The 25982-nt window shown below is 54.3% G+C and overlaps 1 protein-coding gene across 1 annotated transcript in view; it reads left to right on the top strand.

Annotated features, from left to right (window-relative positions):
- Window positions 1-2632: 2632 nt before the first annotated feature.
- MYOCD (myocardin) overlaps window positions 2633-25982 on the top strand; it is a 152641-nt gene continuing 129291 nt past the window's right edge. The window contains 1 exon segment of the mRNA XM_054393801.1: window positions 2633-2780. Coding sequence (XP_054249776.1) covers window positions 2633-2780 — 148 coding nt within the window.

The raw sequence follows: 25982 nt of genomic DNA, 5'->3' as shown, positions 1-25982 counted from the left end.
CAGCTGTCAGAGGGGCTCAACGCCGCCCACACCGCACCCCGGGCTCCTTCAGCACGCACTCAGCCTCCAGCTGAACAAAGTTCCAAGTCTGTAAGCAGATGCAGCTTGCTGGATTGTCCTGTCAGCACCCCCTGGTCCCACTGCAAAGATGCAGCCTCTCAGCAGCTCGGAGGGCTTGGGGGAAAGGAACATTTCCAAGCAGTCCTGTGAGCACCCAGGGCGTGTGCCGTGGTCATCCGGGGTTCAATGCAGAGCTGCAGCCCAGCAGGCAGCAGGGGGATGTGTGGTAGATCAGCACTGAAACAGGCTGCCCAGGGAGGAGGTGCAGTACTCATCCCTGGTGCTGTTCCAGAAAGGTGTGGCCATGGCATTTGAGGCCATGGTTTGGTAGCCATGGTGGGGTTGGGTTGCTGGTTGGACAGGCTGGGAGAGTTGGGACTGTTCAGCCTGCAGAAGACAAGGCTTCAGGGAGACCTCAGAGCAGCCTTCCAGTAGCTGAAGGAGAGCTGGGGAGGGACTTTGGACAAGGGCTGGGGGTGCCAGGATGAGGGACAATGGCTTTGAGCCGGGAGAGGGGAGATTGAGAGTGGAGAGGAGGAAGAAATTCTTGGCAGTGAGGCTGGGGGGAGACTGGCACAGGTTGCCCAGGGAGGCTGTGAAGGTGTTCAAGGCCAGGCTGGATGAGGCCTTGAGCAAGCTGGGCTGGTGGGAGCTGTCCCTGCCCATGGCAGGGGGTTGGAGCTGGATGAGCTTCCAGCCCAAACCATTCCATAAATGTATGAATTGATGAGGTCCATGGGGCTGGACACTGAGGTGGATCAGAGAGCAGACGTCACCACCCCTGCTGGTACAGGGAAGGCAGAGGGGTGTGGGGCAGTGCTGGCATGGAGCAGCTGGGCTCGGGTAGGATGCTCTGTTCCTCCTGCCTTATACAGTAAATTGGTAACTTTTTTGGTATTAAATCAGATTTTATCACTGCAGCAATCTTGCACTTTTCTATTCTTGTTCTCCACAAATGACCTTTTTTAGCTCTCCTTAGCTCCTTCCTGATGGGACTCATTAGGAGCTGGTGCTGATTCCTGCAGGCATTCACTTTCACTTAGCATCTGGAGAGGTTTTGTTTTGGACAGTGCTTTGTTGAGTCCCTCCTTGCAGCTTTCTTCTGCTGTGCTCACTATCAGCAGCTCCTCCTGGATAACGTGCCTGCATCCCACAAACACATCTGCTGTGAGCTGGGTCCTTCCCCTCCCTGCTCCTGCTGAGCTGTGAGTGCCAGCAAGGGAAGCAGCTCCTTGCCCAGATGCTTGCAGAAGCACAATCTGCAGAATTCCCTGAGGGTTTTCCTGAGCCATTTTGACCATAAACCTCGAAGTGGGAAAATGTGACAGGCAAACAAACAACTCCTCCCCTCCCTCAGAAGCTCTCAAAAGCTGTGCCTGAGGAGGTGGAATTCTGCTTGAACTCTCCCATGTGTGCCAATCACAACTTGGACACCCAGTGAGAGGCTTTTGCAGCTGCATTTTGCTTTGCAGGGTGCTGGGACACATCCTGCTGCAGCAGCCAGCTGGTGCTTGCTGGCTGTACCATGGAACTCACAGCCTGCTCTGTGCTGTGGCCAATCCTTTCTGCTGCTCAGGTTTCTCAGCTAACCAGGCCCCTGTGCCCAGGAAGATTCTCATTTGTAGATCTGCTCTGAAGTCATCAGAGTTCAAGAGCTTTCTTCTGTGGGTGTCCCATGTCTGCGGCTTTTCATAACACCCCTGGCTGTCTGCAAAACATTTGGTGCTTATGGGTGCAGATTCTTCCTGCAAAGCACCCAAGGGTGCAGCCCCAGCAGGCAGGGAGAACAGAATCAAGCAGGCAGCTGCTCCTGAAGTCTTCTCCTGTAATGTGGCAAATGCAGGAGAACAGCTGGAGTAGTGAATGTTCTGTGGTCTGATAGTGAGGCCACATCTGGAGTCCTGGGTCCAGTTCTGGGCTTCCCAGTTCCAGAGGGACAGGGAACTGCTGGAGAGAGTCCAGGGGAGGCTGCAAAGCTGCTGAGGGGCCTGGAGCAGCTCTGTGAGGAGCAAAGGCTGAGAGCCCTGGGGCTGAGAGCCTGCAGAAGAGCAGCCCCAGAGGGCATCTGAGCAATGCTCAGCAAGAGCTAAAGGAGCTGTGGGGGGCAAGAGGCTGGGGCCAGACTCTGCTCAGTGGTGCCCAGGGACAGCACAAAGGGCAAGGGGCACAAAGTGGAACCCAGGAGGTTGCATCTGAGCAGGAGGAGAAAGTTCTTTGTTGTGAGAGGCCTGGAGCAGGCTGCCCAGAGAGGTTGTGGAGTCTCCTTGTGTGGAGAGCTTCCAACCCCCCCTGGGCATTGTGCTCCTGGGCAAGCTGCTGTGGGTGCCCTGCTGGAGCAGGGAGGTTGGACTGGGTGATGTCTAGAGGTTCCTTCCAACCCCACCCTGCTGGGATTCTGGGATTCTGTAATTGTTTCACAAATGCCAGTCTTTGTTCACTGCCCCCTGGATTCATTGGGGACTTCATGTTTCCCTGCTCCTCTTCTCTTCCAGAGGTCACTTTCATCACCTTCTCTGTCTGACCCTCCAAAGTGGAGCAGCCAGGATCTGGACCAGTCCCTTCAGGCTCGGTGATGAATGGTGTGATCAAACAGGATCACTTGGACCACAGAAGTGCACCAAGTGGAAATGAAGAGGAAAAGACACCCAAAGAGAAGGCTGCCAGCGAAGTGAAAGGCGGCAGCAGGCTGCAGCCAGCACCCTTTGCGGAGAGGAAGAACGGTGAGTGCCTCAGCAGCAGTGCCAGGAGGGCAGGAGTGAGACCAGAGCAGTGCTGGTGCAGCAGCTCTGCCTGTGCTGCAGTGGGGGCTCAGCAGTGTCTGTGAGTGTGATGCTCTTGAGGGTGTTTCTGGTGGCAGCAGTTCAAGATTCAATGGAAGTGGCTCCTCGGTGATGTATTTCTGGGGCAGTTGAGGCAGGCCCTCTGTGCTTTGCCACCCAAGGGCTTGGTATCAGTTTGGCTGAAAAGTGCCATCTCAGGGTCTTAGGAAGAGCCTGGTGTGCTGCCCCTGGTGATGGGGTCTGCTGGGGAGTGTGGGCTATGTGAAATTGATCAGTGGAGAGACAGGGGACAGGGCACTGCCAGGGCACTGCTGGGCCTGCCCTGCTCTCACGGAGCGCTGGATGCCTCACATGACCTTGTCTGCAGCAAAACCACTACAGGGCAGCAGAACAGAGAGCAGAATTTGGGCCAAGTCTCTGCAGTTTTCAGGAAAAATTGCTCTGGGTCAACACCACAGAGAGCAGACCTTGGGGCAGGTCTCTGCAAGGGTCATTTGTTGGGTCCAGCAGGGAGTGCTGCTGGCAGACAGTGAAAGATCTGTTGGTAGAAAGCTGATGGCCAGAGAAGCTCACGCTCGGCCTGCACAAGGCTTGCTGGGGCTGGAGGAGTTGTTTGCCATTTCTTTCAGGCAACTGGATAATGTATGGAAGGAGGAAAATTCCTGCTGTGCTCTCTCAGGCTCTCAGCAAGAAGTGCTGGGGGTGTGAGGCGCGGTGGAAGCGCAGCCCCGAGGCGCTGGCTTGGCTTCACCTCTTCGATTGTTTGCATTATTGTCCAGGACCCAATTTTTCTCCATCACTATAAATCAGCAATAATCCAAATGATGTCATCACGGGTGTCAGGCTGCAGGAGCACAGCAGAGAACCAGCCCTGTACTAAGCCTGGAGCCAGGCTAGGTCACAGCAGCCAGGGCACTCCTTTTCTGCTGCCCCAGGATCCAAGTGGCCCTGGGATAACATCCTGGTGACCACGGGGAGGACAGGGTGGGTTTGGGAGGAGACACTTTGGTGGTGTGGACAAAAATCCCACTTTCTGTGTAGCTTTCACACCCTTAACTCCTGCCTCCATTCTCACACGTGGTTTTTGTTATGAGGAGGCAAAGACAGAAACATCTGCAGGTGCTCACAGGTCAAAGCTGCCTCCCAGCAGGGCCAGCAGACCTGTGGACACCCAGCCCTGCAGCACCACCAGTAGCTCCCTGCCTCACAAGTTCCTGCCCCACTGGGGCTGCTGGCTTGGTGGCCTACTGGGACATGGCTCCAGCCCTGCAGCCCCTCTGCACTCTGCAGAGTCTGAGGGCCAGAAGAGCCCCCACACAGCCTGGGCATCCCTCCAGCCCTTTGCTCTCCTCCTTCTCCCTTTCTTCCACACGTTCAGAGAGCACAGGGACTCAGCTCTTCTTGCCCCCCAGTCTGGGAACAGCTGCCTCCCTTCATCTCACATCATCTGGCAGGCTCACCAAGTGTCACACACGTTGTGTGGCACCAGGGCCTGCCTTTGATGTCACATTCTCTGCTGGGACAGCTCCTGCAGGGCTGGTGGAGCTGCCTGACCAGCCTCCAGACAGAGAACAAAGTGGGAGGGGACATCCCATAGCTCTCCACAGCAGTCCACAGCAGTGACCTTCCCCTGTCCCACTCAGTGCCCTTTGTTGGGTGGTCATGGCAGGGACCTTCTACCCTGAAGCCCTACTGAAGGGTGGAGGGTCAGCAGCTGGGATTGCTGTGGGGTTAAAGCACAAGGTCAGTGTGTGCTCACACCCCAGCCCCTGGAAGGGCTCTCATACAGGTGTGCTCACCACTCCCACCTCATCCTTCACCTCACAAACACATGGGTGAGCAGCAGGAGGACCCAGCACCCAAGATGGTGGCAGTGCAGGAGATGACTCCTGGAGCTGAGCTGGATGAAAGGGATGAAACTCCCATTAATTGCCTTTAGGCAATTAGGGATCTGCCAGGGCATGGAAGGAGAACCAAGTGCAAGGTGTGGGACTCCTCTCCTCCTCCTCCTGGCCTGTTGCATCCCATCACACCTCAGCCAGGCAGGAGCTGGCCCCTGCTCCGTGCCCTTGCCAGCTGCAGGCTGCTGGGCTGGGTGGTTCAGTGGGCACCAGACAGACACCTGCCTGCCAAGTGCACAGCCTGGGAGAGAGGCCTGGCTGCTGCCTGAGCCTGAACTTTCAGACTGCAGGCTGTATTTGACTTAACTGTGATTTAATGAAAACAGTCTAGCTAGAATTCTTTTAAATAGGAAGAGAGGCTTTTGAACTCCAGTATTACTCAGGCAGGCCGAGGGGATTTCAGTTCCATTTGTACAAATAAATCACCTTGGAGCCAGCAGAAAGCCCCAGCAGCAGCAGCAGGACCTGCACAAACCCAGGACTGGATGCACACAGGCAGGAGATGGAGACTGCTGGTGGAATCCTGGCACATCCTGCCTGGCTGTGCCCCCAGGCCCTGCCCAGCTCCTGCCCCGGGGATGGCACACTGCCAGCTGCCACACACCCCTTACTGTGTCCAGTTCCACAACCCAGGGTTTCTATGTGCTCAGTGCCAGCTCCTCCTAACTTCTGCTCTGCACTGGCCTGAACTGGGCAGAGCTGTGAAGTGCTGTCTCAGAAGAGCCCAAGTCTAAGATGGATGTGGGTCTCCCTAAAGTCACTTCAGAGATGAGCTCTGCCTAGGTCCCTATCCCACCATTGTGTGGGCACCCTGGTGGGCACGGGATCCATTGGCTCTTCTGTCTTGCCAGGCACTCTGAGCTCAGTGAGGTGACTTTATCCTCTCAACCAATGCTCTACCCAACCCATTTCTCCTCTCCATCCAGTGAGGCTGTGAGTCGCAAGGATGATGAGTGGCATCTTGTGCTCAGTTTGTGTCCAGTTTTGGGGTCCTTGCTCCAAGAAGGAGGCTGGAGTCAGGTGGGGGTTGGGCTCTTCTCCCTTACCTCAGGTGATAGAAGGAGAGGAAATTGTGCCAGGAAGGGTTAGGTTGGAGATGAGGAAAAATTTCTTTGCTGCAAGAATGGTCAGGCATTGGAACTGGCTGCCCAGGAAGGTGGTGGAGTCCCCATCCCTGGAGGTGTTCCAGAAACTTGTGGTTTAGTTGGTTTAGTGGCCATGGTGGTGCTGGGTGGGTGGTTTGACTCAGTGATCTTTGAGGGCTTTTTGAACTGAAACAAGTCTATGACTCTATGATACTGTGAAACCCTCCCAGATGTTCACCCCAGAGACAGTGCTTACATTAAACCTCCAGGAATAATGTTCTACAGCTGGTAGCAGCTTCCACCCCCTCCCACCCCATCCTGTCTCCCCTGTCCCATCATGCTGCACTCCTGCACTGTTCCATGGCAACATCTGTGCAGCATTTGGCCACCTCCTCTGCCTTGCCTCAGGACTGCCTCTGCCCTGCTCATTCTCTGTGTGGCTGAAGGTGGTGGTTTCTCCCATTTGTGAATATGAACAGCACAGAAGGTTCCACCTCAACATGAGGAGGAACTTCACTGTGAGGCTCACAGAGCACTGGAGCAGGCTGCCCAGAGAGGTTGTGGAGTCTCCTTCTCTGCAGATTTTCCAGCCATATCTGGATGTGTTCCTGTGTGACCTGATTCTATGGTCCTGGTCTGGCAGGGGGATTGGACTGGATAATCTCCAGAGGTCCTTTCCAATCCATAACATCCTCTGATTCTCCCAAAGAGAGTGGCCAGAGCTGGAGAGAGAGGTTCCTGCCCCTCTGCTCTGCTTTGGGGAGACCTCACCTGCAGTGCTGTGTCCAGCTACAGGACCCCAACACAAAAGAGACCTGGAGCTGCTGGAGAGGGTCTGGAGAAAGGCCATGAAGATGATCAGAGGGCTGGAGAACATCTGCTATGGGGGCAGGCTAGCAGAGTTGGGACTGTTTGGCCTGGAGAAGAGAAGGCTCCAGAGAGACCTCAGAGCAGCCTTCCAGTAGCTGAAGGGCTCCAGGAGAGCTGGGGAGGGACTTTGAACAAGGGCTGGGAGTGCCAGGATGAGGGACAATGGCTTTGAGATGGGAGAGGGGAGATTGAGACCAGAGATGAGGAAGAAATTCTTGGCAGTGAGGGTGGGGAGAGACTGGCACAGGTTGCCCAGGGAGGCTGTGGATGCCCTCTCCCTGGAGACATTCCAGGTCAGGCTTGATGGGGCCTTGAGCAACCTGCTTGTGTTGCAGGTGTCCCTGCTGACTGCAGGAGGCTTGGACTAGAGGACCTTTAAAGGTCCCTTCTAACCTGCTGCATTCTGTGTTTCTATGATTCTGTGACTGAAGCCATTTGTCTCCAGTTTTGGGTACCAGAGCTCCCACTGCAGATGACACTTCTGGTCCTCAGGCATGTGGCCACTGACTGAATACTCCAGGTAGGAGAGCCAGAGAGTTCCTCTGGTGCCCACTTTGGTGCCAGCAGCATGTTTCCTAGCTACTCAGAATGTTTCCACCTAGGTTTCCCACTGCTGCTTTTGGGCAATAATGTGGTTAAGCTGCTGTGTTTATTTGTGCAGTGGAACAGGACCTTCTGACCAGCAGCTCCCTGAGCCCCCCCTGCCACAAAGGGGAGGATTTGCCAGTACCCATCTGGTTTGTGTTTAATGTAATGTGCAGAAAGGTTGCACATTTTCAGGGCCCGTGCTCATAAGCAGCAGATTGTACAAGAGTTTATTACACGAATGGAGCTTTGTGTTGCTGGGCTTTGTTCAGCTGCCAGCTGGGATGGAAAAAAAAAAAGGAAAAGGCAACGTGCTTCATGGAGCCTATCAAGGAAAATTAGAAAGCATTAAGCCCTGCTCAAACCATCAGCCATTGGAGAGCTGGTAATCAGATCCAGAAAGGCTAGAGAAGGGCCAGGAGGATGAGCAGGGGGCTGGAGCTCCTCCAGACTGAGAGAGTTGGGGCTGTTCAGTTTGGAAAAGAGAAAGTTCCAAGGAGACCTTGTGGCCTTCCAGTATCTGCAGGGGGCTACAAGAAAGCTGGGGAGCGACTTTTTACAGTGTCAGGTAGTGACAGGACTGGGGGGATGGATCCAAGCTGGAGGAGAGGAGGTTTAAATTAGACCTTAGGAAGAAGTTCTTCCCCATGAGGGTGGTGAGACACTGGAACAGGTTGCTCAGGGAGGTGGTGGAAGCCTCATCCCTGGAGGTTTTTTAAGGCCAGGCTGGACGTGGCTGTGAGCAATCTGCTCTAGTGTGAGGTGTCCCTGCCCATGGCAGGGGGGTTGGACCTGGCTGATCCTTGAGGTCCCTTCCAACCCTGACAATTCTGTGATTCTGTGACTTTCTTGCTCTTGGTGTTTCTGAATCAATACCTACTCTGAGGGACATGGAAGTGAAACAAATTGAGAGAAAGAGAGAGAGATGTTTTAGCTGGAAGTCATCACAGTGACCAGGCCAGAAGAGGAAAGAGAGCATCAGGTCTGGGGAGAGACTCCCTCCTGGCTCCACTCAGCCCTTGCGAGGAGCATGTGGTTTGGGTTAAGTCTATATTGGAATTGTTATTAAATTACTATCTAGTCCCAAGCAAAACCTAGCCCTTGTCCCACACAGGCAGGTAAGAGGTGTATCCACAGGCAGATTTTCCAGATGACTGGATCCAACTCAAACAAAGCCTGCCAGGGCTGTACTGAATCCAGGTGAGAGCTAATCCCAGCCAAGTGCCAGCCCTCAGCCGGCTCCGATGGCCCTGCAATCAGCAGCAGGGAGCAGAGGAATGGCAGGAATGCCGTGATACAGGAGGTATTTTTAGAGCTGTGAGTGAGTGCTGAGCCCGGAGCCCTGCAGTGCTAAAGATAGCCCCGGGGCAGGTTCTCCAGGATTGACGGCAGGAGCCCTGGCCGCCGGCTGAAGCTGTGGAGAGCAGCACCTGCGTCCCGGCAGCCCTTCAGGACGAGTCCATTCATAACAGATGTGTCACACAGAGACACTTCCAGAACACAGCTCGCAGTTGCCTCTCACCACACACATCACTTCTCTCTGGAGGCACCCAGAGGTTCATTTGTTTCCTAGGATCTGGGGTTGTTTTCTCCAGAGCAGCCGAGGGAGCTCACTTGTCTGTGTCTCAAACCCCTCGGAAGCTTTGGGTCTGGCTGAGCGATCCAGGTGGTGGTGGTGGTGGTGGCACAAGATGAAGCACCTTGCCTCAGCCCCAGCCAGTTGTGATCCTACTCTATTCCCTGCTGACCATCTGAGGTTTAGATACCATTTTAGCAGGAGCTCATCATTGCTGCTTGGGGTTTCAGGATGCTTTGAGCACCAAGAGGCTGGGCAGAACCTTTCCTTGCCGAGTGCAATGTCTGCAGAGGTTATTTTAAGGATAAAGCCATGGCAAACATTTCCTGACACCTCATGATCAGTGTTGCTCTTGGCTCCTGGCCCTCACTAGCTGCAGTTGCAGGATAAAGGAACTGGCTGGTCAAGTGAGGGTTGCACTGCACAACTGTTTTCTCCCAGCCTTTAGCACCCTGGGATGCATTTAGGCAGAGATGGATGCCCCTGGAGAGAGCTCATCTCACACACTGACCTCTGTGTGCTGCAGCCTTCTGCCTGAAAGCTTGGTCCCTCAAGTCTCTTTTTCTCATGTGTCAACCCTCAAGTTCACCTCCCAGTACAGCAGCCACTGGGTGGGCAGAGCCCTGGCCACACTCCCCAGGCAGGGTTCCCTTCTTTGCTGGACAGGGACATCACTTGCAGGGTGAGGATGGTGGCTAGGAGACAGAGCAGCTCCCCTGCCCCCCTGTCCTTCCCTAGCCCTGCTCTCAGACCCATGGTGTTCCTGCCCAGCTGCTGGGGCTGTACCCAAGCTCTGGGCCCAGCTCTGTGCAATCACCATCCTCCTCCTCTCCCAGTGGGCCATCTGAATCTCTCTCATTTCTTTTCATGGAACTCTTGAGCTGTTTCTAAGAACAATTTCAGTCTCGTTGTGACTCAAAGCTGTTGCTTTGCTTCCCACTTCAGAAATTTAATTGAAACAGGATCATTTGCCATGATCCTTCTTCAGTGCAGCCAGCAGGTACACAGATGTTCTCCTCCTCCTCTACTCTGGACACATCTGGAGGACTGGGTTCAATTCTAGGCTCCCCAGTTCAGGAGAGACAGGGAATTGCTGGAGAGAGGCTCCAAAGCTGCTGAGGGGCCTGGAGCAGCTCTGTGAGGAGCAAAGGCTGAGAGCCCTGGGGCTGAGAGCCTGCAGAAGAGCAGCCCCAGAGGGCATCTCAGCAATGCTCAGCAAGAGGATGGGGCTGGGCTCTCCAGTGTGACAATGTGCAGCAGGTACAAGCTGGAACCCGGAGCACCTTGTTGGGGGGAGGGTTTGCTGGGTAAAAACCTGGCTGGCTGCCTGGGCCCAAAGAGTGGTGGGGAATGGAGTTCCCTCCAGCTGGCAGATGCTCACAAGTGGTGTTCCCCAGGGCTCAGTACTGGAGCCTGTGCTCTTTAATGTCTTTATTGATGATCTGGATGAGGAAATAGAGAGCACCCTCAGTAAGTTTGCAGATAACACCAAGCTGGGAGGCAGTGTTGATCTGCTGCAGGGCAGGAAACTCTGCAGAGGGATCTGGCCAGGCTGGATCCCACTGAGGTCAGTGGGATAAGAATTAACCAAACTCAGAACTGGGTCCTGCAATTGGGGCATAACAACCCCATGAAGGCTCCAGGCATGGGGCACAGTGGCTGGAAACTGCCCAGCAAAGAAAGACCTGGAGGTGCTGGGTGACAGCAACTGGAAATGAGCCAGCAGTGCCCAGGTGGGCAAGAAGGGCAGCAGCAGCCTGGCCTGGAGCAGCAATGGTGGTGGCAGCAGGAGCAGGGCAGGGATTGGCTGAGGCCACTGGATTCAGTTTTGGGCTCCTCACTCCAAGAAGGACATCGAGGAGCTGGAGCAGGTCCAGAGAAGGGCAACAAAGGTGTGAAGGGTCTGGAGAACAGGGCTGGGGAGGAGCAGGTGAGGGAGCTGGGGGTGTTCAGTCTGGAGAAGAGGAGGCTGAGAGGGGACCTCATTGCTCTCTACAGCTCCCTGGGAGGAGGTTGCAGCCAGGTGGGTGTTTCTGTCCTCTCCCTAGTCTCAGGTGATAGAAGAGGAGGAAATGACCTGAAATTGTGCCAGGGGAGGGTTAGGTTGGAGAGGACGTAAAATTTCTTTGCTGCAAGAGTAGTCAGGGTTTTGAACAGGCTGCCCAGGGAGGTGGTAGAGCCCTCATCCCTGGAGGTGTTCCAGAAAGGTGTGGCCATGGCACTTGGGGACTTGGTTTAGTGTCCATGGTGGGGGTATTGGGTTGATGGCTGGACTCAATGATCTTGAAGGGCTTTTCCACCCCAAGCAGTTCTGTGATTCTAGGATCTGACAATAAGGATAAACTTGCTTGTTGTGAGGGTGCTGGAGGCCTGGAGCAGGCTGCCCAGAGAGGTTGTGGAGTCTCCGTGTGTGGAGAGCTTCTAAACCCCCCCTGAGCATTGTGCTCCTGGGCAAGCTGCTGTGGGTGCCCTGCTGGAGCAGGGCTTGGACTGGATGATGCCCAGAGATCCCTTCCAATCCCCACTATGCTGGGAATCTGTGAAAAGGAGATTACACATTTATGCAGAAACATCTGAGAAAGTTCCTCTGTGCCCTGTGCCCTGCTCCTCACTGCTCTCAGCTGGTGAGCAGCAAGACACTTAAGGCTGTCACAGGAAGCACAGAGTGCTGCAGACTCATTGCAGTCAAAAGCAAGGAAAGCCTTGCTCCAGCTCAGCAAGCTCTAACTGCTGACTCTGCTGACACTGGTGTCCTTAAACCTGTGAGTCTGCAGTGCTGAGGAGAGAGGAAGAGGTGAAGATTTGTGGCAGCTTTTAGCAGGAGCTCTCCATGTTGTTAAGACAGAGACCGCTGGAGAGGTGCTCACAACCTCCTGCCCTCGGACACCACAGAGGGACTGGAACAAAAGATGTTTCCAGTTAAGGCCCCATCTGTGTTAGATTTGTCCATTCACAAAGAGGAAACATATTTTCCCTCTGAATGATTTAGAAAGGAGGAGCAGGAGGGGAAGCCTGCGTGTCTGAGCGCCAGCGGCGGCCAGCGCGGGTGGGCACCACGGCACCTGCCCAGCCCTGCACAGCATCCACAGCTCCACACAGCACTCAGGGCATCCCCCACGCTGCATGCAGCTAAAGCTCCTCTAATAACAGACTTTGTGGAAATGGTCATCAGTAGAGGCAGCCCAGGGGCCTGCAAGAAAGCCTCGAAGGGGCTTTTGATAAGGGCTTGTAGTGGTTGGATGAGAAGGAATGGGCTGAACCTTGAGGAGGGCAGATTGAGACTGGAGATGAGGAAGAAATTCTTTCCAGTGTGGGTGGGGAGACTCTGGAACAGGTTGCCCAGGGAAGCTGTGGCTGTCCCCTGCCTGGAGGTGTTGAAGGCCAGGCTGGATGAGGCCTTGAGCAAGCTGGGCTGGTGGGAGGTGTCCCTGCCCATGGCAGGGGGTTGCAAGTAGATGATCTTTAAGGTCCCTTTCAAGCCAAACCATTCTGTGAATCCATGAAATGCATGGGAGGGGCAAGTGGACTCATCCCTGAAGCTCCTCATGTGGACCAGGGCCCAGTCAGCCTCAGGCAGCCTGGAGGGCACTGCCACAGGGTGCCAGGCTCCTCAAGGAGCGACATCCACCCTCAGTGCTGAGCTGCTGCTAGGTGGCCTGAACTGAGGCCGACCTCCACCCAGGGCTTAATGGTCTGCTGTAGATTTTCAGTAGCTATCTCAGAAGGGAGGTCAGAGTGGGGATGATGCACTGGGGCTGCAAGGAGACATTGCAGGCCCCCATGGTTGAAAGCACAGCTGAGGGCACAGCTTGGGCAGGGCCTGTGCAGCCAGAGCCACAGCACACATGGGGAGCAGAAGGGGAGCAGCAGCCGAGGTGCACAGCCTGATCCGGGGCTAACCGGCAGTGGGGACAAGCCTGGTGGGACCTCTGCTTGGAGCTGGATGTGGGGCTGGCCAGGACTGGAGCCTCCCTTCCTCTGCCTTTCCTCTCAGAGAATCACCACAGCTCTGCCTGTCCAGCTGCTCACATCCTGGGCAGTAGCTATCAAGATCCAACCAGCCAAAGCTCCCGAGGCAGCAGCAGGCAATGGCTGCAGCCCCGCAGAGCCTGCCCTTGTTCCTTTAAAAACAAACACCACAGGTAAGCTCTGGAGACAAAGGGGCTTGGGTGGGACTGAAGCTGGCACCCCCACAGACACCCCTTACTGCACTGGTGCCACTGCTGAGGCCATACTTTGAGTGCTGGGTTCAGTTTTGGGCTCATCATGCCGAGAAGGACATTGAGGGCTGGAGCAGGTCCAGAGAAGGGCAAAAAAGCTGGGGAAGGGTCTGGAGATCAGGGCTGGGGAGGAGCAGCTGAGGGAGCTGGGGGTGTTCAGTGTGGAGCAGAGGAGGCTGAGGGAGACCTCACTGGTCTCTACAGCTCCCTGAGAGGAGGCTGCAGTGAGGTGGGGGTTGGGCTCTTCTGCCAAGGAACAAGTGATAGTGGGAGAAAAAATGGCCTCAAGTTGTGCCTGGGAGGTTTAGGTTGGAGAGTAGAAGAAAATTCTTCCCCAGAGGGTCTTATTTCTTTAACCAAACCACAGAGGTGCAGCCTAGGGGCAAAATGGGCTTGGGCAGGCCCAACCCAGGCACCTTGCGCCCCGCAGCCTCCCCTTGCTTCAGCTTAGGCCACTGCAGTTGTGAACCCCTAGAACGCACATCCTGCACCACAGCGCCCCCTAGAATACACATCCTGCACCACAGCACCCCCTAGAACTCACATCCTGCACCACAGCGCCCCCTAGAATACACATCCTGCACCACAGCACCCCCTAGAACTCACATCCTGCACCACAGCGCCCCCTAGAATACACATCCTGCACCACAGCACCCCCTAGAACTCACATCCTGCACCACAGCGCCCCCTAGAACACACACAGCCTGCACCACAGCGTCCCCTAGAACTCACATCCTGCACCACAGCGCCCCCTAGAACACACACAGCCTGCACCACAGCGTCCCCTAGAATTCACATCCTGCACCACAGCGTCCCCTAGAACACACACAGCCACCGACCCCGGCCCTGCTGCTGTCAGCCTGTGCCCCACACCCCAAGCCCACCTCCCCATGATACCACCCCCACTGGCACCCACCCTGCACCACGCACAGACTGCCCTGCGAGGGCTGCCCACAGCAGCCTCACCAGCGCCTCACACTAACCCAACAGCCTGCAGCCCCCTCTCTGCCCCACAGGACACCTCCAGCCCTTGCCTGCACCAATCCACCAATGCTACCTCCTGCTCTTATGGCACCTCCGGCTCTACCACAGCCAGCAGCCTGATTGTGGTGCTCCATTAGGGGAGCCATGGTCATCCTCTCTTCATTATCAGCCTGGACATCCTTCCTGCCAGACAATGTCAGAGGGAGCTCTAAAGACCATGAGGCCAATCCAAGCAGACTTTATGTTTGTGTGTAGGTCAACCTCAAGACCTTGAAGCCATGAGGTTCAAGACCATGAGGCCAGGACTTTGCTGCTGGGGCCACAGGAGGCTTTTTCATAGGCTCTAGGGGTGTGTTGTTGGGAGAAGGGCTCTGGCAGGACAAAATGCCATGCTGACCACACAGTGCTGGCCTCACTGTGGCCAAGATGATGGAGCAGGGAGGTCCTGCTCCCTCTGGGCTGATTTGGGGTGACCTGAGATGGTGGCACTGTCAGGAATCCATCTCCTGCCCCAGCACTGCATCATCTTCTGGTAACATCTGGCACACTCTGCCTGTGCAGATGTTTAGTGCTGTGGCTGCTGCCTAGCAGTTCACAGGGTGGTGTTTGGAGATAAGCTCCATGGAAGGGAAATGCTGCTTTAAGGTGGGGTGGTTCAAACCAGCTTTAAACCAAGAAGAGAGGAAATTCCCAGCTGTGTCTGTGTTATGTGTGCATCTAGGGCCAAACCAGGCCTCTTCCTGGCTTGGCTGTAGAGAGTGCCAGAGGGAGAAGGCTGTTCCTTGGGAGGCTGCTGAGCAGCAGCAAAATTTCTCCATAGCTACTGCTCTGATCCCAGCCCTGCACACCCACTGTTTCTCCCAGAAGATACAGGCAGTCTCTGCTGCCTCATCCTTGCTCCTCCATCCCCCTAAATCCTGCTGCTCAAGGGCAGGCTGTGTTGGAAGATATGAAGTGGGGATATAAGAGGCCAGTGTGAGTCTTGCTTCAATGGAGGTGTTCAGCCTGGAGAAGAGGAGGCTCAGGGGAGACCTTATTGCCCTCTAAAACTACCTGAAGGGAGGTTGTAGCCAGGTGGGGGTTGGTCTCTTCTCCCAGGCAACAGCAACAGAACAAGAGGATGCAGTCTCAAACTGTGCAGGGGGAAGTTTAGGCTTGAGCTTAGAAAGAAGTTCTTCACAGACAGAGAGATTGCCCTTGGGATGGGCTGCCCAGGGAGGTGGAGGGGTCAGCATCCCTGGAGGTGTTTAAGCAAATCCTGGACGAGGCCCTTAGTGCCAGGGTCTGGTTGATTAGTTAGGGTTGAGTGATCAGTTGATGATCTTGGAGGTCTCTTCCAACCTGGTTGCTTCTGTGGTTCTGTGATTACTTTCCTGGGTGTGTGGGACTGGGGTAGGACCTGAACACCCTTCCTATATTTGCTTGACAAACCTTCATTCCCAGCACAGCCTCCCACATTGTCTCTCTGAGCTCTCCCACAGGAGAGGAGCATTTTGACAGTTGGGGTCTGGGGAACCTCCTGACTCTGCTGTGGATTTCCTCATGCCTAGCTGTGTTGTGTTGCTGGTACTTTGTTTCCCTGGGTGATGTTTCTGACTTTCACAGCAAATGAAATTCCACAGGGTCAGCCTTTGCAAGGCTCGGGATTGGAATGTGTGCTCCTGGACCCCGTAGCATTGCTTGGCTTTCCCACCTCCTGCACTAGGGCTCATGAACCTCTCTCCATCCTGGGTGGGGCAGCAGCTGGTTTTCTTGCCCCAGCTCTGCTTTGCCCTTGTTCTGTCTGGGTGAGGGGTAAGGAGCTTCCCCTGCAGTGGGGAACTGCCTGGGGAGGCTGTTAGCTCCCAGCAGCAGCTCAGCTCTCTGTGCCTCTTGCCCATCATGCTGCCTGGACAGCTGCTGGGCTTCCCGGGTGCAGACATGCATGAGGAGGTGAACTAAAGGGACAGGGAAGGAGGGAGGCTAATGGAAACTGACTGCCCAGGAAGGTGGTGGAGTCACCCTGCTGGAGGGGCTGAAAGAACCCAAGCAGGTGTGGCACTTGGGGACATGGTCTAGTAGTCATGGAGCTGCTGGGTAGAAGGTTGAATGTGATGATCTTTGAGGTCTTTTCCAACTTTGAAGATTCTATGAAACCTCCCTGAGATCTAAACTGCTTCCCCCATGGATGGGCAGGGCAGGGCAGGGCATAGGAGCCTTTCACAGCTGATGATCTTTGGCTCATGTCTAAATCAGCCAAAAAATAGATCTCATGGCTAAGTATCATCATGGCCACAGCTGCAAGTCCACACGGATCAGGCAGCAGGAGCTGCTGTGAGCTGTCCCCCTGTGGCTGTGTTCACTGCCCCCATTCTCCTGGTGCTGCAGGGCTGACTATGGTGCTTCCAATAGTGGTTAAGGCTTCTGGAGGTCAGCAGCACCTACAGAGCTGCAGGGGCTGGAGCTGCAGTTGCAGATGGGTTTGAGGGGCATGGCACACGCTGCTGTTAGCAGTGCACATGAAACACAAATCAGCTCAGGGTGACGAGCTCCAGTTTGTTCCTTTTATGGGTGCTTCTCCCAGACCCACAGTCCTACAATGCTCATTCCAGATGTGAAGTGCTCCTCTGGCCAGCCAGCCTGCAGGACAATAGACATTGTCCTCAGTGGTGCACACGTTAGCCAAGGATGTGAACTAGTCAGGATGCAAAAAGCTGTGGAAATGAGAAAGTAAACACTGAGCAGCTCTGCTCACACTGGAGTCCAGCATCCAGCTACCCAGAGAGGGGGAGAAGAAAAGGAGGCCCAGGACGTGCAGGCACTGCTAGCTAGGAGCTGGGCTCAGGAGGCTGGCCAAGGCTTTAGCATGCCCATAAACACCAAGCACTGAGCCTCTGAGTCTGCGAGGAGATGAGGAGCAAAGGCCTGGAAGACCACAGAGTAAGGCTGGAACAGGCTGCAGGCGGTTCACAACTGGAGGAGCTCTGCCCAAGCAGCAGGACCTCTGGGCTGCCAGAGCTGCTGTCCCCTGCGGCTCTGAGCAGCCATGGTCTGCTGCACAGTGACAGGCATGGAGACCCAGGTGGCTGTGGATTTGTTACAGTGCTGGTGTCCAAGTGGGTTAGAGGAGAGACCAAGGTGGAGCCAGGAGAAGCACTGCACGTTCTGTACTCAGCACTGCGGCTGCAGAGGGCCAGGGCGGCGCTGGAATGGAGCTGCTAGCAAAGATGCTGGGGAGGCAAGAGGAGTCCTAACAGGAACATAAACATGGCAGCTCCCTCCTGGGAGCTGCATGGAGTCCAGAAACAGCATTGTCACACCAGAGAGCTTGCCAGAGAGCCCTCGAGGTGCTTTCAGGCATGCTGCAAACTCCTCCTGGGGTTCTTGGGGTTCAGAATCAGGACCAGCTGTTTGCAAGTGAGGCCCCTTTGGAAGCAGGGAAGAGTGGTGCCAAGAGACTCCTTTTGGACTAAGAGTGCTTCCAGTCCTGCTGAGAAGTTCCAACAGGCAGGTACAGCCCAGAAGGGTTCTGAATTGTCTCAAGATGTGGTGGTCAAGCTCAGCTAGAATGCCTGTGCCAGGATGGCAGGAGGCTGTGTGAAGATGATGTGGACTGGAGGTTTCTTAGGCACAATCTTGCAAACATCTGTCTGCTGTACTGCTCAAAAGAAGAGCTTCCAAGAGTGAGCATTAAGTTGGCTTCCAGGATTTGCAAAGGCAGCCTGGCTGCTCAAAGGCTTGACAGCAGAGTTGACCTCCTGCTTTGCGGTATCTGTTGGGTATGAAGGGCTGTGGTCATGATTCAAAAGAGTTATACAGGTCACCTCAGTCCCTAGAGATCCTCTGTATCTCTTAGAGCAGCCTGGCCTGGGTCAGCACCAGTGTGGCCAGCAGGAGTAGGAAGATTCCAACCCCCCCAGGCCATTGTGATGCTGGGCAAGCTGCTGTGGGTGCCCTGCTTCAGCAGGGGGGTTGGACTGGATGATGTGCCTGAGGAGAGGGACTTGGGGGTGCTGGTGGACGAGAAGCTCAACAGGAGCTGTCAGTGTGCACTTGCAGCCCAGAGAGCCAACCAGAGCCTGGGCTGCAGCAAGAGAAGTGTGGCCAGCAGGGCCAGGGAGGTGATTTTCTCCCTCTGCTCAGCTCTGGTGAGACCCCACCTGGAGTACTGCATCCAGTTCTGGAGCCTCTGTTACAAGAGGGATCTGGACATGCTGGAAGGTGTCCAGAGAAGGGCCACCAGGATGAGCAGAAAGCTGGAGCACCTCTCCTATGAGGACAGACTGAAAGAGTTAGGGCTGTTCAGTCTGGAGAAGAGAAGGCTCTGAGGTGACCTTCTTGTGGCCTTCCAGTATCTGAAGGGGGCTCCAAGAAAGGTGGGGAGGGACTTTTTAGGCTATCAGGTAGTGATAGGACTGGGGGGAATGGAATAAAGCTGGAAGTGGGGAGATTCAGGCTGGGCGTGAGGAAGAAGTTCTTCCCCATGAGAGTGGTGAGAGCCTGGAATGGGTTGTCCAGGGAGGTGGTTGAGGTCCCATCCCTGGAGGTGTTTAAGGCCAGGCTGGATGAGGCTCTGGCCAGCCTGCTGTAGTGTGAGGTGTCCCTGCCCATGGCAGGGGGGTTGGAACTGGCTGATCCTTGTGGTCCCTTCCAACCCTGACTGATTCTATGAGTCTATGATTCTATGTCCAGATGTCCCCTCCAACCCCCACCATGCTGGGATGCTGGGATTTGACTCTACCAGGGTTTTGCTCTGTGCTCATGGTAAGACTCTACTCTCCTTGGTCAGTTTGTAGGGATGAAAACTATGCCTGGGGCACACTTTAAATTCAGGCAAAACAGTCTGCAAGTGTACTTCTTTGCTACAGAACAGGAAAATATTATCCTTCTGGCAGGCCTCTGTGAGAATATCAAAAATAGCTGAGGTCATCTGTAAAATTCACTAATAGGAGAAGACTTTTGTGTCTTAGTTCATTAATGAAGGAACTCCAGTGCTGGGCTTTTAATGTGCTGCTGCTGTCAGTCAGTGAGGAATATTTTGGGGGAAACGCAATCCTCTTATTCTGAGATATTTTTGCAGGGTGGAGTTAGACAGAAACATTCATGACCAGGACTTTTGTCCAACTCAATGAGCTATTTGCATCTGAAAACTTTGCTGCTGATTAAATAAAGCAGCTCCTGGGCCTGGGGTGGGATTGGCTTTGCTGGTTTGTTTTCTTGCTCTTTGCCCAGCACAGGGGAGAACCTGTTGGCAGAGAAAGGCTGGGAGCTAAATCCTGTGCTGACCCCTTCAGAGAAAGGCACACAGCTCACTGGGGGAAGAATCAGAGCAGGACAGGGCTCCTGGTATGCCCTGAACAGCATCCAGGATGTGGCCTGCCTGTGAGGCACAGGATTCCTGTCCCCTCTCCAGCCTCCAATTGTTTGTTAATAAACCCTGAGGTCTGTGGCTATCCTGGCTGAATACACCAAGAATGCAGCTGAGGAGCTCAGCAGTGGTCCTGGCTGGGTCAGGGCAGAGGTTTCTTCAGCTCAGCCTCCTGCCTGCAGCACCAGCAGCCAAACCAGGCCAGTTGCACAGTAGCAGTTCTCCCACCCAGCAATTAGCAGCAGAGGGCTTCGCTTGAGCAGGAGGAAGGCTGCAGATTTAGTGGCCTCAGTGGATGTTTCTTCCATGGGTTTGTCTAACTGCTTTTTGAAGCCCTGTAAAAGGTGATTTGCTGCTTCCACTGTGGCCTTCCCAGGGACATAAATCATGGCCCTGCTGCAGTAAGCAGAGCAGCAGGCAGCATTCCTCCTTCTGCCTCCAGGCTCTCCAGAGACAGGCAGCTCTCATCTTCTGTTGTTTACAAAGCTGTGGGCTGTGCTTGGAGGCTAGAAACAGAGTTCTTACAAAGCCTGAGTCCCTGAGGTGCTCCTGGTTGGCTCTGCCAGGCTTTCACAGTTCCTTGCCTTTAAGCACCCCCACAGGGTGAGGAATGGCTGAGGCTGCAAGAGCAGAGCTGAGCTGAGGGAGAAGGGTCCCCTTGGACAAGCAGTGTTCAGCTGAGACCATCTACCTGGGAGTGAGTGATAGAAACCACCCCCGGGCTGTGGTGAGCCTGGAGCTGAGCATGGCACACCCCCTCTAAACCCACACAGCCATGTGGGTGTGCAAGGTACATCTGGAGGAAACCTTTCCTGCCCAAGGCCCAGATCAGCTTTCCCTCAGTCTCTCCTGACAGAGGCTTGTCCACCTTGTCCTTAAAGAACTTCTGTTATGGAAATTCTATCTCTTTCCCAAGCCATTCGCTCCAACTCCTTCCTGGAGTGCAAGCCAATAACTCCCAGTCCTACCCAATATGGATATGGGGAATAAAATACTCTGCTTGAATAAAATATTCTGTTCTTTCCATGGTGCACTTCACCTGACTGAAAAACTTAGCAAGGTCCTCCTCAGCCCATTTTTCTCCAGAAGGTCTGCCAGGCTTTGTGTCTTCCCTTGGATGTCTCATGTGCTGGACTTCTGGTGCCCATGTGCTTTGGGCTCTCTTCTGGCCTCTCCCTTCTTGCTCAGTGTGAGCACAGCAGAGCACAGTGCTCAGGCTGGGGGCATGCCTCATGCTGAGAGGAGCAGGAGGGTTCAGCAGCTTGGGTTTGTAGCTTGCACTGCACCAGCCCAGGGCTCATAGAATCACTGAACACATCAGGTTGGAAGGGACCCTCAAAGGTGACCTTGTCCAACCCCCTGCAGTGAGCAGGGCATCTCCAGCAGGGCAGGCTGCTCATTCAAGTCTGACCTCCACTACCTCCTTGGGCAACTTGTCCCAGTGTCTCATCACTCTCATTGTGTGGAACTTCCTCCTGATGTCCAACCTAATCCTGCCCTGCTCTGGTGTCAACCCCCTCACCCTGTCACCACAGGCTCTTCTGAGCAGTCCTTCCCTCTCCTGCAGCCCCCTTCAGGTACTGGAAGGCTGCTCTAAGGTCTTCCCAGAATTCTAAGGTCTTCCCAGAACATTTTCTTCTCCAGGCTGAACAGCCCCAACTGCCTCAAGCTCTCTCAGCCCCAGCTCTCTCACACTTGCACACCAACACCAACAGTCTTGACCTGGCTCATGATCCAGATGTGCTTCACAGAGAGCTGCAGAGCCCTTTGCTCTCTACACTGTCCAGCTGAAGAGGCCATTCTCTCTGGGGTTGTTCCTCTAGATCTCCTTACATCACACTATCACACTATCACAGTATATTAGAGGTTGGAAGGGACCTCCAGAGATCATCCAGTCCACCCCCACTGCCAGAGCAGCATCACCCAGGGTAGTCTGCACAGGAATGCATCCAGGTGGGGTTTGAAAGTCTCCAGAGAAGGAGACTCCACAACCCCCCTGGGCAGCCTGTCCCAGGGCTGACACCCTCACAGGAAAGAAGTTGAGCTGAAATCTATGTTCAAGTTTGTCCCTGTTGTTCCTTGGCTTATTGCTGTGCACCACCCAAAAGAGCCTGGCCCCCTCCCCTTTACCCCCACCCCTCAGCTATTGATAGACATTGATCAGATCCCTCTCAGCCTTCTCTTCTCCAGACTAAACAGCCCCAGGGCTCTCAGTCTCTCTTCCCAGGGGAGATGCTCAAATCCCCTAAGCATCCTCCTGGCTCTCTGTTGGACTCTCTCCAGCAGGTCTCTGTCTTTCTTGAACTAGGGAGCCCAAAACATTCTTCTTACACATCCTGCTTGCTGCACACGTGTGCCCCTCCCAGCTCCATCTCTTGTTACACAAAATCATTGCCTGCTCCACTTTGTGGAAGGACAGGTAGCAGAGAAGGGCACTCTGTGGCATTTAGTGACCCACTGTGACCTCTCTAAGCCTTCTGCACCACCCTGAGCAGTTCCATACAGCCCAAGTTTTCCCAGTCAGCTCTTGAGAATGCTGTCAGTGTCAGCAGCCTTGCTCAGTGGAAGGTGGGTGATATGTGCTGCTTCTTCCCCACCCCTGAGTGTCACAGAGGGCTTAGCTCTGGCACATTCACACTGTCTGGTTTCGATTTCTTTCCCCTGATGTCATTCAGTATTTGCTTGTTGGCTCTATTAGTCACCCCAGGGCTTTTCTGGCAGTGGGAACTGAACTGGCTGATCCATCATTTCACAGGATCACAGGATCAGAGGATGTTAGGGGCTGGAAGGGACCACTGGAGATCTTCCAGTCCAGCCCCCCTGCCAGAGCAGGACCAGAGAATCCAGCACAGGTCACACAGGAACACATCCAGACAGGGCTGGAAAGGCTCCAGAGAAGGAGAATCCACAACCTTTCTGAGGAGCCTGTTCCAGTGCTCTGGGACCTTCACAGTGAAGAAGTTCCTCCTCATGTTGAGGTGGAACCTCCTGTGCTGCAGTTTCCATCCAGTGCCCCTTGTCCTATCCCAGGGCACACCTGAGCAGAGCCTGTCCCTGTCCCCTCCCTCCTGACCCCCAGCCCTCAGCTATTGATAGACATTGATCAGATCCCTCTCAGCCTTCTCCTTTCCAGACTAACCACCCCCAGGGCTCTCAGCCTCTTCTCACCACGCAGTCTCCAGTCCCTTCAGCATCCTTGGAGCCCTCCCTTGGACTCTCTCCAGCAGATCCCTGTCCCTCTTGAAAATTTCCCCTTTTCAAACCCAGATACTCTGACTACCATTTCTGAAAGCCATGCAGAGTGTTGTCTAAGCCTTGTGTCTTTAAGCTGCCAGTGCCTCTAGGAACATGACAACAGCTGTAACTTCTCCCAGTTAGAGCATGGAAGGCAAAATGATCTTTATCTGTACCTGGACTGACCACTTCCAAGACATCCTCTGGTGAAATGGCCTCGAGGGGAGGTTCAGATTCCATGCACCAGGGATGGTTTAGGTTGGAGGTTAGGAACAATTTCTTCACTGCTGAAGTGGTCAGGGATTGGCAGAGGCTGCCCAGGGAGGTGGTGGAGTCCCCATGCTTGGAGGTGTTCAAGAAATGTGTGGCCATGGCACTTGGGGACATGGTTTAGTGGTTTGGTGTTCTTCCCAGCTGAACATAGTTTTCTTCTCTCTCTGATGCTGGATTACAGCTTGGCAAGCATCAGAACTCCCTGTTCAGACCCTGCCCTGGATAGACTACAGTCCTTGGGAGAGATCAAGGCAGAGGGAAATAGCAGCTAGCACTGCTCCATCCTGGCTGCCAGACCCCCAGCAGTGCAGAACCAGATGGATTCCTTCCAGGCTGTGAGCAGGAGCACCTCAGCCACTGAGCACCCTTCCACTGCTCCTGGCCTGCTCTGCCTTCAGCCTCAGGCAACTGTCCCCAGGGAGGGGAGAGGCAAAGGCAGGAGGTGGCACAGGCAGTGTCAGATGCAAAGCTGACACCTGCATGGACTTGCAACAGCCAGCACAAGGTGTGAGCCCACACTGAATGCTTTGTGTGAGCCCACTCTGATTTGTGTGAGCCCACTCTGAATGCTTGTGAGCCCACTCTGATTTGTGTGAGCCCACTCTGAATGCTTGTGAGCCCACTCTGAATGCTTGTGAGCCCACTCTGATTTGTGTGAGCCCACTCTGAATGCTTGTGAGCCCACACTGAATGCTTGTGAGCCCACTCTGATTTGTGTGAGCCCACTCTGAATGCTTCTGAGCCCACTCTGATTTGGGAGCCCACACTGAATGTTTGTGAGCCCACTCTGAATGTTTGCGAGCCCACTTTGATTCGTGTGAGCCCACACTGCTTTGTCTAATCCCACATTGGTTTGTCTAATCCCACACTGATTGATTTGTGTGATCCCACACTGGTCCGAATGATCCCACACTGGTCTGAGTGATCCCACCCTGGTTTCTGTGATCCCACCCTGCTTTCAGCAGCAGGCAGAGGGGGTGCAGGTACAGAGCAGGTGTGGCTGTGTGTGCAGGGCAGGCTGTTACCCACACATAGCCTAACTCAGCCCAGCTGACTGAGAGCATTGCAACAACTTGCAGTTTATTTCTGTAAAAACAAAAAAGGCAAAAAAAAATAGAAGAAATCTAAAGTTTGATCTAGAACTGAGGCAGAAAAAGCCCCAGCTTGCCTCTCTGTGCCTTTCCAGCACTTCACAGTTCATTGTGTACACACAAAGCAAAAGGGAAGGTTACCTTGCTCAGACCACATCTTGTTTTCAGGTCTTAATTGCTTTCTGTCCTTGTTTTGTTTTAGTAAGTTTCCCTCTCTCACAAATGCAGGAATGCTGCCTTGGCAATAATCTCTCCTGCATCTCCTTCTCCCAGATGCTGCTCAGCCACTCACCTCCTTTTGGTTCTATTTCCTCCCTTCACCACCCATGAGGAGCTCACAGCTTTTCAAGCTTTGCCTCTCTCTTTCTCCAGAAGTAAACCCAAACTGCAGCTGGGGTGAAGCTGTGGTCAGCCTCACTGCTGCTTTGGTGATCACAGGTTCACCCCAGCTGCAGTCTGGGTTTGCTTATGGACACAGACAGCCATTCCAATTCCACTTCCCCATATCCATGCCTACTCTCTGGGATCTGCAGGAGACATCCATCCCACACATCCACTCTGGGCAGAAGCACCCAGAGCATGGAGGTGGAGAGTCACCACAGTATCACAGTCTCACAGTCTCACATTTTATCAGAGGTTGGAAGGGACCTCCAGAGACCATCCAGTCCATCCCCCCTGCCAGAGCAGCATCACTTAGGGTAGTCTGCACAGGAATGCAGCCAGGTGGGGTTGGAAAGTCTCCAAAGAAGGAGACTCCACAACCCCCTGGGCAGCCTACTCCAGGGCACTGTCACCCTCACAGGAAAGAAGTTTCTCCTCATGTTAAGATGAAATCTTCTATGTATAGATTTGTCCTTGTTGTTCCTTGGCTTATTGCTGTGCACCAGCCAAAAGAGCCTGGCCCCCTCCCCTTGACCCCTACCCCTCAGCTATTGATAGACATTGATCAGATCCCTCTCAGCCTTCTCCTCTCCAGACTAAACAGCCCCAGGGCTCTCAGTCTCTCTTCACAGGGAGATGCTCAAGTCCCCTAAGCATCCTCCTGGCTCTCTGTTGGACTCTCTCCAGCAGGTCTCTGTCTCTCTTGAATTGGGGAGCCCCAAACTGGACACAGTACTCCAGCTGTGGTCTCAGCAGGGCAGAGTAGAGAGGCAGAAGAACTTCCCCAGCCCTGCTGGACACCTTTCTTGCTGCACCCCAGGATCCCATTGGCTCTCTTGGCCACAAGAGCACATTGTTGTTCCATGCAGAACTTGCTGCCCACCAGCACTCCAAGGTCTTTCTCTGTGGAGCTGCTTTCCAGCAGGGCAGCCTCTAACCTGTCCTGGTGCCTGTTGTTATTTCTCCCCAGATGCAGGACCTTGCACTTGTCCTTATTAAACTCCATGAGGTTCCTCAGCAAGGGAAGAGAGATTCAGAGAGGGATGCTGTGAAGATCTTCAGCTGGAGTAAACCAGAGAACCACAGAATAGGGTTGGTAGGGACTTTAAACCAACTCCCAGGCAGCTTCTACCAAGCTTCACTTCAGCTGCTTCTTTACAACCTAGCCTCTCCCAGCACCTCTGACATGGTCATCCTCAGCACCTTTTTCATTTGGAACCTTTTCTTCTGAATTTTTAGGACATCATTTTTCCAGTTGGGAAGTGTCATCTCCCAGGATTGTCCCAGTAACCTCAGGGAGCCATTCCCCCTCTCTCTGTTGCCATCCTCAGCAAGCCATCAACCCTTCCTCACTTTCCCCACCACCTTGGTTGCCTTTTCCAGTTTCCTTCTATGACACAACACCTACCTTACCAAAGGCACAGAGCTCTTTGGGTTGGAAAAGGCCTCTGAGATCATCCAACCAGCAGCCCAACACCACCATGGCCACTAAACCATGGCCCCAGGTGCCATGGCCACACATTTCTGGTCCTGAGTTCAGCCCACCCAGCTGCACTGCAGCACAGGTTAGAGCTGCCTGCTGGCTTGGCTGCATC

Source organism: Indicator indicator, chromosome 29 (assembly GCF_027791375.1).
Source record: "Indicator indicator isolate 239-I01 chromosome 29, UM_Iind_1.1, whole genome shotgun sequence".
Taxonomy (NCBI): domain Eukaryota; kingdom Metazoa; phylum Chordata; class Aves; order Piciformes; family Indicatoridae; genus Indicator; species Indicator indicator.
This window is presented reverse-complemented; position numbering and strand designations above follow the sequence as displayed.